Below are 17,752 nucleotides of genomic sequence, written 5' to 3'. Positions count from 1 at the left end.
GTATGGAGAATCCTCAAGGAACTCAAATTAGACCTTGTATTTGATCCCACAATCCCACAACTAGGCACATACCCAGAAGAAAAAAAAATAATTTTATCATAAAGGCATTTGCACTAGAATGTTTATCACTGCTCAATTTACAACCACCAAGATGTGGAAACAACCTAAATGCCCATCAACTTAGGAATGGATTAACAAATATACCATGGATTACTATTCAGCCCTAAAAAAAGATGGCGACTTTACATCTTTTGTATTAACCTGGATGGAGATGAAACATATTCTTCTTAGAAAATACCACAAGAATGGAAAAGCAAGTATCCAATGTACTCAATTTTATTATGAAGGTAGTAGATGATCTAACACATACCTACGCAGGAGAGAAACTTAATTCTATTCAAGTTGGGGGTGGGGAACCAGGGAGTGGGAAGAGGAGGGGAGGACTGGTGTGCTACCACTGAAAGGGGCACACGGTAGGGGTGTATGGCACACCTTTTTGGTGTGGGACACAATTACAAGAGAGACTCTACCTAAAAAATTCAAAAATTGTGGATGTTTGTACCCTTACAATAACTTAAAATTTTTAAAAATGCTAAAATTGGTTTCAGGACAAAAAAAAAAGAGTGGGAAAGAATCAAATTCCAATTGTATCTTCTGGTGCTCTTTGAAGAGCACCTAATCATTCTGAGCAATCTCAGTACTGCTCCCTTGCCTACTACAATGTTGATAGGAGGGCAGAAGAGTTGGGATCCCTGGAGGCCCTGCCTGAAGTACGGACTCAGGATGTCCCTGGGTCCTATTCATGTTCTGCTTTGGGAGAGACTCACCTTGCCTTGGTGCTGGAGCTCCACCCAGCCTCCATAGCCGAACCTCTGCAGTGGGGAGAAGCACAGTTAGTCTGGAAGAGCAGAGAGAGGGCTGCACGCAAGGGGCATCCCTAGGACAAAGGATCCTGAGCTTGCTCCTTTTTTTGGAGACAGAGTCTCATTTTTATCACCTTTGGTAGAGTGCCGTGGTGTCATAGCTCACAGCAACCTCTAACTCTTGGGCTTAAGCAATTCTCTTGCCTCAGCCTCCCCAGTAGCTGGGACTACAGGCACCAGCCACAAGCCCTGCTGTTTTAGAGGCGAGGTCTCCCTCTGGCTCAGGCTGGTCTCCAACCTGTGAGCTCAGGAGATCCACCTGCCTCTGTGTCCCATGGTACTGAGCTTATAGGTGTGAGCCCCCACGCCTGGCCCCTGAGCTTGCTCCCCCCTCACACCCATGTATCATTTATTCAATATTTATATTTAAGTTAATTTACTTTTTTTCTTGTAAATATATTTATGCAGGAAGAAAATTCTATACACCAGAAGTGCTGGTTTTATCTTTTCTCCTAATGCAGTTTGAAATTTTAAAATGAGTTTGAAATCTACAAAATATTTGTTCATGTACCACCTAAAATCATTTCATGGGCTGCCCCAAGTGTATGCTGCCTGTAAAGACCACTCTTTAGGAAATGCATTGCTCTTCAACCTCTGACTGGCAACCCATGAGCAGATCATGAAATCAGGTTAGTAGGTAGGGACCCAGACATTCTAAAAACATGAAACGGCATGTGTGGCAGATGCTTCGGGTGTCCCACTCAAATCCCCTCCCTCTGACACTTCTGCGCACACCGCCTGCCTCCAGCTGCTGGCACCTGCGTTTCTTTGATTGAAGGCCTCCCTTTTGCTCCTGGAATCTGCTTTATTCAAGCCCTTCCAGCAGGTCAGAAGTACAGGCAGTCAGGCCCCCCTGCTTCCCGTTTCTCCCTTCAGCAGCTGCTCTGAACGGATGATTGAGGTTGAGTGTCAGTTCCCTGAGGTACTCCGTACCCCACCCCTCGACCCCCTCACTCCGAGGTCAGGCGCGTTCTACTGGAGGGCAAATCATTCATTGGCTGCCTTGTTTCCCTGTCTCACTTCCCCACTCCTGGCAACATCTCTGAAGTAAATATCCTTGTATTCCTTGTCTAGGGGTCTGCTTCTTGGAAAACACAAGATAAGACAGCAAAGGAATGGGATGGAATAGAATATAATGTCTCCCATGTAGTAAGACTTGGTTTCATGAAACTTTTTTTTTTTTTTTTGCCATTTTATGTGCATAAATGTTTGTACCAGGCCTTGATATAAAATGCATTCCTTCGGGGAGGTCATGAATAAAAAGTATTGATGTATGTCATGATTTGTTTCATCACATCACATCATTTATTCATTTATTCTTCAGGTTTTCACGGACTCTCTCCTATGACCAGCCTGACTAGGGCAGAGAAAAAAGGGAAACGCGATTCCAGCCTGTGTGGGAGGAGTCTCGAGAGGGTGGGCTGGGTAGACCAGAAAGGCAGAGCTGCCATCGCGCTGCGCTGCTCTGCGGCTGCCGCGCAGGGGCTCTGGGGGTCCAGAGACCGCGCTGACCGCACCCGGGTCGGCGGTATCAGGGAGGGAGGTCCAAAATGTAGTCCAGGGTCTTCTAGTGTTCGGATTTCCGTGCTCCCTGGCGTGGCTCTTGGAGCGTGATGTAAGAGAGGAGGGAGTGGAGGCGGGAGACCAGCAGGCGAAGCAGCCCGGGAACAGCTCGGGTCAGAGCGAAGCAGGCTGAATACCGTCCGCTGCAAGCCTTCCAAGCTGCAGTCGGATGAGGCCGCAGAACGGCGGTTGGTTCACGTGTCCTGACACAGAAGAGTTGTCTGGAGGGAGTCAGGTGTTGGTGGTACCTCTTCCTAGCTCCCTTCTTGTTTTTAGACCGAGAGGGAAGCTCTGGGCCTGGACCCCAGCATAGCAGGCAGGTGTTTGGGTGTCTTGGTATATGTGAGTGGGGTCTGCCCCAACAGGCTTCTACGATTCTGTATTCTATTCAAATATAAAGTCTCTTCTGGAGATCTAGCTCCAAATAGCCATTTGAGCTCTGCAAATCTATCTGTTTCCTTCCTGGTGCCCCCAGCGGACCCTGTTTAACGGGCTGGGCATGTGGGGGGAGCTGTTGGCTCAGCTTCTCCCCAAATCTTTGGCTTCACTCAACCTTACCTGTGCCCTAGCCCCACTGCCCTCCCTTCAGGCATTCAGTACCCTGCACTCTTCCGTTCTCTGTCCCTGGGAAAAGTATATATTGGAGGAGGGGAGGGAGTATGACCTTCATTGGTTACACTTCAGTAAACTTAAAACTGTGTGCTCTCCAAACTGGAATCTTGCCTTTGAAATTTTATACTTGTTGTAGAAGAAAATATTTTATTTCCTTTTTTCCTTCCTTCCTGCTTTTTTCTTTTTCTTCCTCTTTTCCTTCCTTCCCCTTTCTCTTTCTTATTTTTATCATATTGTTCTCTAAGGAACTTTAACCCATATGTTAGTAAATTAAAGAAGTATTCCATTTAGGGAAGGGTGTTTGGGGTAGGAGGAGGCAGAGTAAGGGGATCCCGCCACCTGCAACAGATCATTTGCAAGGCACTTGGCCATGTTGGAGTAAAACATCCCTAAGTTACCATTTCCTTAGGTATGAAATGAGGCAAAGAGGGGTGGCTGAGGGATAAGGTTTTATGGGGATTATTAACTAGATGCTGCATATGAAACTATTGACACCAGGCCTGTTTTATAGAAAGGGCTTCAATGATACTAATGATGATGATGGTGACAATGGCAGTGGCAATGGTGGAGATAGGGAGATGATGGTGGTGGTGGTGGGAGTGACAGTCGAGATGATGGCAACAGCAGGTGAGGATAGTAAGAGGGTGGTTGTAGTAGTGACAGGCAGCCATGGCAGTGGTGGTGACAGTAGCGGTGATAGCCTTATTTCTTTTCTTTTTTTTTTTTTTGGAGATAGAATATCAATTTGTTGCCCTTAATAGAGTGCTGTGGCGTCACAGCTCACAGCAAACTCAAACTCTTGGGCTCAAGCAATTCTCTTGCCTCAGCCTCCCAAGTAGCTGGGATATAGGCACCCATCACAATGCCTGGCTGTTTTTTAGAGACAAGGGTCTTGCTCTTGTTCAGGTTGGTCTTGACCCTGTGAGCTCAGGCAATCCACCCACCTCAGCCTCCTAGAGTGCTAGGATTACAGGCGTGAGCCACCTCACCCAGCCAATTTCACCGCCAGCTGGAATACCCTGAGGCCAGACACTTTTTGTTATGCTATGTTCCTCCCTGATTTTCCTGGAGAGTATAAAGTGCTCAAGTTACCCTACAGGCTCCTTCCAAAGATTTAACCTACTTAGGACAATTTTATTCTGCTCCAGGTCTGGGCTCCACACAGTTCCCTGCTCTCATCCTAGGTTGAGCCAAGCCTGGAGTCTAAACTTTAGACCCTGGGAGTGGTTTTGGTCAGAACATATGCCAGGAGGCATTTACAACCCAAAAGTGTTTGACAATCACCAATGTCCCATAGGCATTTATGGGCATGCCAGGTAAAAATAATTTAAAATGGTCAAGGGAATTTTTTATATCAGGAGATGTGTTTCTAAAATGGGCATATGTGAATCAGAGTGGATGAATTGAATAATATTTTTAATGCCTTGGGGAACTCACACCTTCATGAGGTTAATAGTGACCCTGGGTGATGAAACCAGGTATCCACAGTATTTCCTCAGAAGGGTTGTTGAAGTCAAATTATATCTGGGACATTGGCTTTTAAAACCTTATAGTGATCAGGAGCAATTATATCATTGCTAACAAAAGATGTAAATATATGTTTTTATTATTGAAGGCCAGAATTATTTTTACCCCATTTAAAATGAGAAGAATCTTTGTAAGTCTCACTATTTGGGCACATAGTAGGTGATCAGTAAAACTTTGCTAAAGGAAATGGATGCTAAAGGGTGATGAAACATCATCATCATCCTTGTTGCTACCGATAATTCATTGTAGACCAAGCTGAAATATCTTTCAGCATAGCTTCTTGAGCTCCATTCCTCCTCTTTGTGACAGCAGAAGAGTGTGGGTCTTGACTTATCAGAAACAATTGTATCAGGTGTCCCTGAATCCACTGTCTTTCCACCTCAGATTTTTTTTCAAAGATCCTAATTGTAACTCTGAGTAAAATCATTATTAGCAAGTCACAATGAAAAGATTTCCCAAATCCTAGTCCTCTGTAATCATGAGTTAATCATCACCCCAGGCCTGTTAGTTCTGCTTTTCTATCTCTTCATTGTACAAGAAGTTCAAGGTTATTTCTGCAACAGTATTCCCCCGGACCAGTTTCCTCAAGGTAAATGTGGTGGTGCTCTAGAGAGATGACCATGGCCCCCATAGCACTAGGATTTTAGGTTCATTTCTATGTCTCAAGCAACTCATCTGTCAAGTTAATAAGTCTTATCTTCACAAGGTTTTATGTGAGTTAAATTATTTCTGTCTCTGGAAGTACGAAGTATTGTGACTATTAATAGAATGATGGTGAAGATATGTATTGGCTCCCTGCTTGCCTTATGTGAGAGACCATTGCATAAGAAGAAGCCTGGTTTATTGGGACAAAATACCCTTTCCTCTTTCTAGGCACTGGCTGGTGATCAGAAGGGGAGGCCAGGTAAAGAGCCAATAGCACGTGAGCTTGGAAAGTTTCCAGGGTACACGTCTCTGGCTGTCCCCATGCTCTGTATCTCTGAGTTTCCTAAGCAATTTTGATAATGCCTTTAGGGCCCTACATGGGGTGGGTACCTAGAAAGGCTCTTGGTGACCAGTTCTCTGTTCAAACTGGGAGCAATCTTGGGATAGAAGGCAGGGAATGGGAGGTGAGGTTGTGACACAGAACACCCGATGGAAAGTTTTCTTCTCTCAGGAAAGAAGAGGCATTATTTTAGTTCTCAAGGGTCTTCCAGACGGGGAAACCTCAGGGTGTAGGAAAGAGAACCTATATTTGTGGCTTATTAGGAAATGGCTCACTGGGACCTAGGTTTAGTGGAAGGTGACAATCCTTTACAAGGAGTCTGAAGATTGTATTCCCCAGAGACAAGTTATTTCTTTTAGATAGTGGCTTAAATTAGTTTGGGGGTTCCTGAAGCCTGGGTTTAAGTCTGAATTCCACACTGAGAATACAAGAGCAGTTAGAACAGTCAGGTTTTTCTTTGCATAATATGCCTTACACCTGCCTGTGAGAGGAACTGAGCAATTATTCTTCTGTCAATGAAATCATCTTAACTATGACCGGCTTGCTCTCTGTTCTGTCTCCATCTGGGCTGCTATAGCAAAATAACCATAGACTGGGAGGCTTATAAACAGCAGAAATTTATTTCTCACAGTTCTGGAGGCTGGGTAGTCCAAGATCTGGTAAGCACTTGCTTCCTGGTTTTTAGAAGGCACTTTCTAGCTGTGACCTCACATGGCGGGAGTGGGGAGGGGGTGGGGAGCAAACAAGCTTCCCAGGGCCTATTTTATAAAGGCACTGATCCTTAAACCTCAAAATCCATGTCTGTATAAGGAGGTGGATACCACGGAGCTTGGAGTCCCTGGCACTGTGACATTCTCTTGGCAGGGGGTCATGTTTGCTAACTCTCAGGGGAGGAGAGTACAGGTGGGCAGTGTCCTCTGATAGTTCCACATGATAGTTCCCAAAGCATTTCATGTGGATGTCCTTCAATATTCAAATAGAGAGAAAAGCTGTAATATTGGACTTAATGCTATTTTCTGGGCTTAGAATAAGGGCTACTGTGAAATAACAAATGCCCAAATTTGGAGTTTTCTAAAACTCTCACATTAGTATATGCTATTTCTTCCATTGCTTATATCATAAATTAATTAATTTGTTCATTGCATCATTCATCAGCTACTCATATGGCTAGAAAATGGTGAGCACAATAAGATGCAAGAAATTGTGTGTGAGGCCAGGTAAGGTGGCTCATGCCTATAATCCTAGCACTCTGGGAGGCGAAGTGGGAAGATTGCTTGAGCTCAGGAATTCAAGACCAGTCTGAGCAAGAACAAAACCCTGTCATTAAAAAAAAAAACTAGTTGGGCATTGTGGCAGGCACTTGTAGCCCCAGCTACTCAGGAGGCTGAGGCAAGAGGATCCCTAGGGCCTAAGAGTTTCAGGTTGCTGCGAACTGTGACTCCATAGCATTCTACCAGGGCAACAGAGTGAGACTCTGTCAATAAATAAATAAATAAACAGAAAGTGCGTGTGCAGGCAGCTTCCAAACAAGCCAAATGTACTTCCATGAAGTAACTGATGTGTTCCCTTCATCAAGTCATCAACACCACGAAGTGGTATTTACCCTTTAATAATATATGGTGAGGATGACAACATTCAGAACAACATATTCCCATGTAAACTTTTAAACTCCTTTCAGAGGTAGGGTAGATTGATAGGTTTAGCTTTTACTAGTAGCTGCAGTGGCACAGGCTTTCAAAGATGGTTAGCATCATTTGTATTTTCAATCCTGTTTCTACACCCATCATACATCAAAGAAACCCTTCAGATGAACATTCTTCCAGGAGACAACTATGGAAAAAAAATAGTTTCCTCTACTTGCACAATAGTTTTCATTCTAGTTTGAGTTAATTCATTTTTCCTCAGTTGAAAAGATGGAATATCATAAGAGGTGTGAACGTACTGGAAGACTGCTAATGACTGAGTAAGACCTGGTAATAAACCTGCACAAACCTCTAGCCAATTTTAAATTTCTTTCATGCTCTCCACCTTCCTTTTTTAGAATTCATTGAAAAGTTTTTAATGACAAAAGAAAATTTCCACCTTTAAAGAAACACAGAGAATGCTCTTTAGAGATAGTCCTTGTACAAAAGCTTCATGTCATTTATCCCAAGTTTCTTTTGATACACCTACTACCTAGTTCTTCATGACAAGGACTTACAGCTTGAAGAACATCAAAAAGGAAAGGTATCAGTGTCTTAAAATAGACTAAAATTTTTTCAGAAAGCTTGATGCTTTTAAACTGACTTCAAATAGTTTGGAAAGGAGATATATTTTAGAAGTCATTGAAACCTACCTCATTCCATTTTTTAATAGTCTTTTACTTGAAATTGTAGCTTTAAATTCTGTAGTTGGTGTGTATGTTCCCAGCAGCTGAATATGTGATTTTAAAAAAGTAAATCTGCCTGACTTAAATTGTCCAGAAATTTTAAAGAATGCTTCATTTGAGGGGGAAAAAGAGATTTTGAGAAATGACTTATTTCTTTAATCCAATATTCTTTCAAAATAAACAAGAAAGTCATTTTTGAAAACTAGATACTCATTTTTTAAAAAATGATAAACCAAATCATTTAAAATCAATTCCAAAGAAGAGAAACTTAACATCTAATTCTCCCCAAAATAGAAAGGCCTAAAATAGAGGCAGTGAGAAACCCAGGAGAAGTTTTAGAAATAATTCAGCAAATTAATTACCATTACCTTTTTTAGATCTGGCCATTCTTTTGGTAGAATGTGATTATGGATGTCAATTTTCATCTTCACAGGATAAGAGAAGTATGTAAGGAAAGAAGTTTTGATGTTAAGAGATTTCTATGAAGACCATAGAGTTCAATGATTGACTTTGTCCTTTTTCAGCCAGTCAGTAGCCCTGCCTGGCCTCATCTAGGCCTGTTAGACCTGCCTTCTTAAAGTTCAAAATTCTGTTTATTTGTTAACTGGGTTTTGCGTCAACACACTTTGGTAGTCAGGACTCTGGGCAAAAAGCTTGAAAAGAAAAAAAAAGGACTGTACTCAACCCTTTGAGGTTGAAAGTACAGGTAGGCTGCTTTGAGTTATTTATGGCAGGTAAAAAATTGACTAAATTTTTATTAAAACAGATAGTTTAAAATCAAATAATTTGTGTAAAAATCAAATAATACAGAGGGCTTTTAAAGAAAAAATATGGATCCCTGACTCACCTCTTTTTAAACTTGGTTTCACTACCCAGAAGCTGCCAATTTTAATGCTTTTGTTTCTGTTCAGTTGGGTATTTCCATGTCTTTAAATAATATTTAACAATTGGCTTGTTTGTGAAAATTTAGCATATTGAAAAGTTATATGGGATGTTTAATATTTACATTTAAATCATAGGAAAAGTATACTCTTTTTTTTTTTTTTTTTTTTGAGACAGGGTCTCACAGTCACCTAGGCTGGAGTATGTTGGTGAGATCATAGCTCACCACAGCCTCACACTCTTGGACTCAAGTGATCCTCCCGCCTCAGTCTCCTGAGAAACATGAGCAACCGGCATGTACCACCACACCTGGCTAATTTAAACATTTATTGTTGTTGTTGTTGTTGTTAGAGATGGAGCTTGCTATGTTGCCTAGGCTGATCATGAACTCCTGGGCCCAAGTGATTCTTCTGCCTCATACTCCCAAAGTGCTGGGATTACAGGTGTGAGCCACTGTGCCTGACCAGAGTCATTCATATATATTTTTTTCTCCATTGCCTTTGTTTTATGCTTGCTCATTCATACATTTATTCACATGCATTTATTTAACAAATATCATGGAGAACTAGTATGTGCTGAGGTTATAAGGTTGAATGAGAGCTAAGATGATACACGTGCTGTAATAGATAATTGCCCACAGCTTGCATGTAGGGAAAAGAAGGCAGTAGACATTATCACCCTTGAGCATCAGAGCAGTGTGGGAGGGCTTCCACTGGAGGGTGGAACACAGTAGCCCTCTGTTGCTCTGTGTTTACCTTTTCTTTCTTGGAAGCTTAAAATGTTCAAGTGACCCCAGGAACCCTGGCAAAGCCTTTCCTATGCTTTGAGATGCTCCCTTCAGGTCAATATCCATAATACAGAAACTCCATAGTTAAAAAGCTTTCCTTCTGTAATGTGACTAGTTTCTGCATAGATTATAACAGACAGCTTGAAAAAAAATGGGAGAATTCCTCAAAATCCATTTTTTAAAAAGTTCAGTGAGCTAAAACTAAATGAATGAGCCTTGAACTAACACATGGAGGCACAGGCTAATCTCAGGTGAGTAAGTGCAAATGTTTTCAGATTACTTCCTCTGGGCCAGCCCGGGACCAACATTCTATTCATATCAATTTATTGATTACATGTAACATTTTTATGAGAGGAACTATTACTGATACCCATTTTATAGAAGAGGAAACTGAAGCACAGGGAACTTAACTTATTTTTTTTGGAGATGGAGTCTTACTATGTTGCCCTCAGTAAAGTACTGTGGCATCACAGCTCACAGCAAACTCTAACTCTTGGGCTTAAGTGATTCTTTTGCCTCAGCCTCCCAAGTGGCTGGGACTACAGGCACCCGCCATGATGCCCGGCTACTTTTTTGTTACAGTTGTCCTTGTTGTTTAGCAGGCCCAGGCCAGGTTCAAAACTGCCAGCTGGTATGTGGCCAGCACCCTACCCACTGAGCTACAGGCACCACCAAGTTATCTTTTTCATGGTTACACAGCAGTATTTGGTAGGACCAGAATTCAAACCCAGACAGTGTGGTTTCAGAATCTTAGATATTTGGGAGTTAGTATTGTCAGGGGAGTGAGAGATCATGACATGCACTTGTATCATGCTGAAATTCCCTCATAAAGCTAAAACTCTTGAACAGTCAACCTTTAGTGAAAAATTAAGACTAGAGGCTCAGCACCTGTATCTCAGCAGCTAGGACACTGGCCATCTACACCGAGGCTGGTGGGTTCAACTTGGTCTGGGCCTGCCAAACAATGACAACTACAAAAACAACAACAACAAAAAACAGCTGGACATTGTGCCGGGCACCCATAGTCCCAGCTACTTGGGAGCCTGAGGCAAGAGAATTGCTTAAGCCCAAGCATTTGAGGTTGCTGTGAGCTGTGATGCCACGGCACTCTACCCAGGGCAACATAGTGAGACTCTGTCTCAAATAAATAAATAAATAAATAACGACTAGAAAAAATATTCACTGTCCCCCAAAGGGAGTCTGTAATGAAATCTTCACTATGGGAAAAGGAAACAGAAAAAGAAGGGAGACAGAATAACAGTTTTCTTTGAGAATTTCTCTGAGGATTCAAGGATACCCACTGAAAATGTTAGAGCGTTGTGTGTCCGTAATGCTCCCCTACTCCTTTCCTAACTGTTTTAGTCAGTCCATTTAGTGTTCCTACAACAGACTACCTGAGCCTGGATAATTTATAAAGAAAAGAGGTTCATTAGGTTCTGGTTTTCAGCCACCAGAATTGTGAACCTAATATCACCTGATATTATGAAGGATCACCAAAAAGAAATCTGTTTGTAGAAACTACAAAATAGCAAAATAAAAATAAGATTCTATAAGCTGCAAGCTAGAAAGAAAGAATGCCTTCAAAACTCAGCAATTAGATTGATAGAAGGCTTCTTACAGCAATGTGGGAGCCAAAGGACAATAGGGTATGTTCAAAATGTTGAGAGAAATTAACTGTCAACCTAGAATTGTGTCCCACAGAAAGTTCTATTTTAACAATGAGGGAGAAGTAAAGATATTTTCAAATAAAAACTGAGTTTACTTCACTTGAGAAATTTTCTAATGATGTATTCCAGAAAGAATGAAAATGACTCCAGAAAAATGGTCTGAAATGCAAGAGTGAATGGGGAACAAATAAAAGGATAATCATATAAATAAACCTACATATATTAAGTACTGCCACTACTACAACTAGTAATAGTAATAATAATGTCTGTTTTAAGGAGTTAAGATACTAGGAAAATGTTCAGCCACACCTTTGCATTTTCTCTTGAGGGCATGCTTTACTAACAATCTCCTGATTTTAGCATCTTTTGCTATCTACATAAGTTAAGAATTTCCTAAATCATTCAGTCCTAGTTCCTTTTTGATTACAGTTTTTATATCTATCTTTTCCCTCTTACATTCACTATAAACAGAACAAAGAAACCAGGTCCACCTTTAATACTTTGCTTGGAAATCTCCTCAGCTAAATATCCAATTTTATCACTTATAAGTTCTGATTTCTAGGCTCAGCACCATAGCTCAGTGAGTAGGGCGCCGGCCACATATGCCAAGGCTGGTAGGTTAGAGCCAGTCTGGGCCTGCTGAACAACAATGATAACTGCAACCAAAAAGTGGTTGGGCATTTTGGCAGGCGCCTGTAGTCCCAGCTACTTGGGAGTCTGAAGCAAGAGAATCATTTAAGCCCAAGAATTTGAGGTTGCTGTGAGCTGTGATGTCCCAGTGCTCTACAGAGGGCAACATAGTGAGACTCTGTCTTGAAAAAAAAAAAGTTCTGATTTCTACACAACTGTAGGGAACATAGTTACCTAAGTTTTCTGTCACTATATAAGAAGGATTCCCTTTCCTCCAGTTTCGAACATGTTCTCATTTTCTCCTGAGTCCTCATCACTGTTGCCTTTTATATCCACATTTCTGCCAGTGATATGTTTATGGGGGTTTAGGTGGGTATTTTCTAAGACAGTATAAGCTCTCTCTACCATGCTCCTCACTTCCTTCTGAACCCTCACTGAATGAACCTTTAACATCCATATTTATATTTCTACTAACAGTCTGTTCAAGGAAATCTAGAACTTCTATATCATGTATTTCAATATTTTTTCACCCTTTGCCTAATGCCCAATTCCAGAGCTACTTCCACATTTTTATGTATTTGTTACAGTAGTAATCCACTTTCAGGTACCAAAGTCTATATCAATTTTCAATTGCTACTGTATCAGATAACCACAAACTTAGTGGTGACTTAAAAGAGCACATGTTTATTCTCTTGTAGGCCTGGAGGTCAGAAATCTAAAGGGGTCAGCAAGGCTGTGTTTTTGCCTATCTAGCTTCTAGAGCCTGTCTGCATCCCTGACTTAGAGCTCCATCCTCCATGCTTAAAGCCATCAGTGAAGCATCTTCTAGTTCCTGTCTCTTCTCTGTCATCATATTGCCTTTTGTGAATCAAACCCTCAGGCAGGCCTCACGCCTACGAGGACCCATGTCATTACGTTGGACCTGCCTAGGTAATCCAGCATAATTCCCCCATTTGGTGATGCTTACCCAACCATACTTTAAAAGTCCTTTTTATCATGTAAGGTAACATATTCACAGGTTCTGGGGATTTTGATGTGGACACCTTTGATCAGGAGGAGGGGGTGTTATTCATCTTACCACAATTTAGGTGTGGCAAAATTTCCAGAGTAACTACTAAAGAACACAAATAGAGTATATAACTCTCAAGCCAGTGAAGTGGAAAATGGAATAAGAAAAAAAAAGAAGGCAATAAAGGAGAAAAAATATAGAAAAAATAGGCCAAATAGCACAAAATAAAATGTCAGAAATTAAAGAATCCAGCTACATGTTGTTTATAAAGAAACTATAAGAAAAGAGAAAACTTGAAAATACAAAATTTAAAATTAAAAAAAGCACATTCTAACGAAAGAAAGCTTTGATAGCTGTTTTCTATAACACTTTAGGGTAGTAGGAACATGCCAAATAAATGAATACAAAATGACAAGCATTCTTAGGAGAAAAGAGGGCCACTGTACAATAATAAAAGGTTAACTAAATTATGAGAAGCTATAACAATTCTAAATTCATTATAACAAATTGCCCCCAAATATATAATGCACAAATATGTACATATAATCATGTGTTCCTTAACAACAGGGACGTGTTCTGAGAAATGTGTCATCAGTGATTTACACCATCCTATGTAAGAGCGTACTTACACAAACCTGGGTGGTATAGCCTATGACACACCCAGGCTGTTGTGGTATGGCCTATTGCCCTAGGCTACACATTTGAACAGTATATTATTGGAGTGAATATTGTAGGCAATTGTAACACAGTGGAAAATATTTGTGTATCTGAAGATAGAGAAGGTGCAGTAAAAATATAGTGTTATAATCTCATCATACCATTGTCATAAGTGTGGTCTATCATTGAGTGACACATCCTTGTCTGGCACTTGACTGTAGATATAGGCACATATATGCATATGTATGTATACATGTAGCAAATAATTTGACATATCTTCCATTATTGATACGTCAATCAAATAAAAATTATCTACAGGAAGCTGCAGAGGAGGGCTCTAGTGCTAGGGAGCCACCAAAGAACCTCAAAAGCATTAGACAAGAAAAAGCTTTTTAAGCTCCAGCCTGGCCTACAGAGCTCTAAGCCATCTCTCCAGAGGGTCAGTCAAGTAGCTACCTAATGTCCTGACATTTTCTTCCCTCTCCTTGCTTTGACCCTTCTGGAGGAAGAGGTCAAGTTCAGGAAGAGGAAAGTTAGGGAAGGAGAAGAAAGAATCATGTGCCCACCTTCAGGGAGAGGAGACTGACCTAACAAGGATTGAAGAGATTACTCTGTATACTGGGCACTTTTACTTTCTGAACTGAGACTGAGTTTTCGATTTAAAGCAACATTAGCAATTTTTACAACATAAAGGTGAGTAGAAATGTCTTGGAGGCACTACACAGGTTTTCTTCCAGAGGGAGGGTAACTCCTACCTTCATCAGAATTAAAGGGAAAGTGGGAGATTAAAAAAATTGTGCAGGCTTGGCACCTTAGCTCAGTGGTTAGGTGCTGGCTATCTACACCAGGGCTGGCAGGTTCGAACCTAAACAACAATGATAACTACAACAGAAAACAACAACAATGACAACTACAACAAAAAACTAGCCAGCTGTTGTGGCGGGTGCCTATAGTTCCAGATACATGGGGGCTTAATTGGGCTTAAGAATTGCTTAATCCCTTGGGCGGCGCCTGTGGCTCAGCGGGTAGGGCGCCGGTCCCATATGCCGGAGGTGGCGGGTTCAAACCCAGCCCCGGCCAAATTAAAAAAAAAAAAAAAAAAAAAAAAGAATTGCTTAATCCCAAGAGTTTGAGGGTGCTGTGAGCTGTGACGCCATGGCACTGTACAGAGGGTGACATAGTGAGACTCTGTCTTAAATAAATAAATAAATAAATAAATAGTTGTGCCTAGGACTACATCCAATGTATGCTCAATGTACCCGAAACAGAAGAAAAGCCATGGCTTTTATCTTTGCTCATACAGACAGGCAAACCTTTTGACTGAACAGGTGGGAGGTTAGTTACAGAGTCCCTATGAGTAAGCAGTTTCAGTTCCCACTGTAATCCCAAGAGAAAACAAAAAGGAAATTTGTATGAGATCTCATCTCTAAGTTAAAAATTGAATTATAAATCATATAGGCTTTATACTGAACATCCCTTTGTGAAAAAAGGCAAGTGATCCTTGAATTGCTCATTAGCTGGATTGCATAAAAATAAAAAATGGTTCAGATCAAGTTTGAGTAGCTCCCCTCTCTTGCCCCTAATCTGATGGCTATGAATCAGCTCAAACACCAAGGTTTGACTTCTGACTCCACTGCTTTTCATTAGCTGGATGGCCTTGGGCATGCTATTTAGTCTCTGTAAAACAGGGATGGTAACAGAAGAACCTGTTTCATAGAGTCACAGGACGGGTTAATTTGAGTCGTACAAGCTATCAGCTATCAGTTATACTATGACACATAATTCGGTTATTTCTTAGTTCATCATATGCAAAGATGAGCAAGAAGTCTGATGTCAATTTAAGGGATTTTGCTTCTCTTTCTTAGATTATATCAGAATCCTGGATTTATGTGATCCAGGAATATGGGGTCGGGGAAGGCCCACTGTGAGGGTCACCATGATCATGTTTCTCCTTGGGCAGACCTGTGTGTCCCACTTGAAGGTGGGCAGCTCCTTTGGTTGAATGGACCACCTCTGGGAGTTCCTATTCCAAAATGGAATGGCTTTGCTCCTGTATCTGCTCCTCCTGTGCTTTTTCTCTCAGTGGATGGCACCCCATCCAAATCAAACTCCTCTCTCTCTTTCTTCCTCGCTTTCTGTCCTCATAATCAATAAATTACAGGACTTTTTGTTCTAACCCCATTACATCTACTAACCATGTTCCCTCCTCTCTAGTCTGACCTTTAGGCCCTCATCATCTCTCGCCAGGATTTTTTAACTGCCTGTTAATGGTCCCTGACTTCTATCTTGGTGCACTATAATCCATCCCCATGACTCTCTTGGCCAATGCGACTTCTCTAAAATACAAAACAATCACATCTCCTTGCAGCATCGTAGTTTTCTTCGTTTCTTACTGCTAAGTTCGAGTATCCATGGAAACATGGGCCCAGGTGTGCTTCTCACCTTCCTTGCCTCTGTGCCTTAGAAACACTTCGTGTCTCCCCGAATGTAGTGCAATCCCCCTTTTGTTTTTGATTTTGGCTTCTTTGGCATCTGATGTCTGGAGTGACCTTTGCCTGCTCTTCTTTCTTCTAAAGGTACTCCTTTCTATGATCCAACACTTAGTTTAAACACTACCTCCTCTGTGATGCCTCTTATATATAATATATCATTATATATTATTTATATTATAGAAGATATATATTATATATAATATATATCCTGTTATATTATGTTCCATATATATTATAATAAATATAATAAGTGGTATATATCTCTATATATCTCCTACCAGTTGTGTTTCTCTACAGTGCTTTATGAACGCTTCATAAATATTTGACAAACTAATTAATTAATAAGTAAATAAACACAAATAAGTGGATAAAATATCTTTTCCAGAAACATTTTGTGTAGGTCTCATATGGAACTGGAACACAAAAGATTTTAGCCCTTGTTCAATTATCGTGGAGCAACAGGTGCCATTCCCAGTATTTCCTTGAGCCCTCTGTCCCTTTTGATATTTGGACAGTTGGGTGTTCAAGGGTAAAAATAGAAGCTAGCTGTTGGGTTTAGAGTTCTAAAAGCCTCAGTTTCAGTGATCCATGAAAAGACTTTGAGCCAGTCTTGGAAAGAATTTCATGGTGTTGGTCTATTTCTATTTTCAAGCTTCCTCTTTTGTTTTTAGGCCGAAAGGGCATAATCTTGCTCTATCCACCAGAACATAGCTCCCTCAATTTAGAGGTGTCAGGGACAAGTCCCTGCACTGTGCAGATCTAAGGGTTGAGCGGACACCTGATCCAAGGCCAGGTGACATTGGCCGTGGGAGCTGGTGGAGAGTTCCTTCCTACACTGAACAGGAGCCCATAGCCCTTCTTTTTTCTGTGTTTCTCTTTTGGTGCTCCTGACACACTGGGGCTAAGTGAGTGGCAAGAGGTTAGACTTCTTGTCAAGTGAACAATAGGAGGCTGGACCTCTTATTGTTATCGGCTAGGACAGACACTGCCCCTTGGCTGCCCCGAGGTTTTCAGTGAAGTCAAGGTGGATGGCATTGGTGTTAACTTGGATTTTCCTGGTATCAGGAGCTTCAGACTTAGTGGGATATTTACTTCAAATTTCTCCCCCTTCCTTGCTTTTAGACAGGGGTATTACTGTCTTAGTCCCCACTACACCTGCCACTACAGAGTTAAAATGTAGCCAGGCTGTTAAGCTATTTGTCTATTCTCTTTTTGCCAATTTAAAAATGCAGTTGCTAAGTATCGTTACTGGTATTGAGATAAAACTTACTGTGATATCACTAATTGAAGGTTACTTGGAGCAGCCAGATCTACCTACAATATAAACATTGAAAACTCATCTGAAACTGAAGGAAAAAAAGAGTAAAAGAGGCTTTTTATTTTTTATTTTTTTGAGACAGAGTCTCACTGTGTTGCCCTCAGTAGAGTGCTGTGGTGTCACAGCTCATAGCAATCTCAAACTCTTGGGCTCAAGTGAGTCTCTTGTTTCAGCCTCCCCAGTACAGGTACCCGCCACAACGGCTGGCTAAGAGGCTTTTTTTACTTAAAACAAACAAACAAACAAAAACAAAAAACTGCCAGGAAAGCTGCTTTACCAAAAATGTTGATCCATAGCTTTCATTATATTACTTTACATTACATTACCTACTG

The 17,752-nt window shown here is 41.2% G+C and overlaps 1 protein-coding gene across 8 annotated transcripts in view; it reads right to left on the bottom strand.

Moving 5' to 3' along the window:
• The window catches only part of ACMSD (aminocarboxymuconate semialdehyde decarboxylase), a 69,647-nt gene extending 61,121 nt beyond the window's left edge, over positions 1-8,526 (bottom strand). For 3 of the 8 annotated variants that reach the window (XR_008381156.1, XM_053596784.1, XM_053596783.1), the window contains exons 1-2: positions 8,347-8,524; positions 828-872 (exon numbers count right to left, since the gene is read on the bottom strand). Coding sequence is in view for 7 of the 8 variants with exons in the window: in XM_053596784.1 (XP_053452759.1) it covers positions 828-872; positions 8,347-8,403 (102 nt within the window). In the remaining variant the exon portion in view is untranslated. Of the gene's footprint in view, positions 1-827; positions 873-8,346 lie in introns of all 8 variants that reach the window. The other 5 variants (XM_053596778.1, XM_053596782.1, XM_053596781.1 and 2 more) reach the window with 3 other exon arrangements.
• Positions 8,527-17,752: the final 9,226 nt, after the last annotated feature.

This window comes from Nycticebus coucang, chromosome 7 (genome assembly GCF_027406575.1).
Source record: "Nycticebus coucang isolate mNycCou1 chromosome 7, mNycCou1.pri, whole genome shotgun sequence".
NCBI lineage: Eukaryota > Metazoa > Chordata > Mammalia > Primates > Lorisidae > Nycticebus > Nycticebus coucang.
This window is presented reverse-complemented; position numbering and strand designations above follow the sequence as displayed.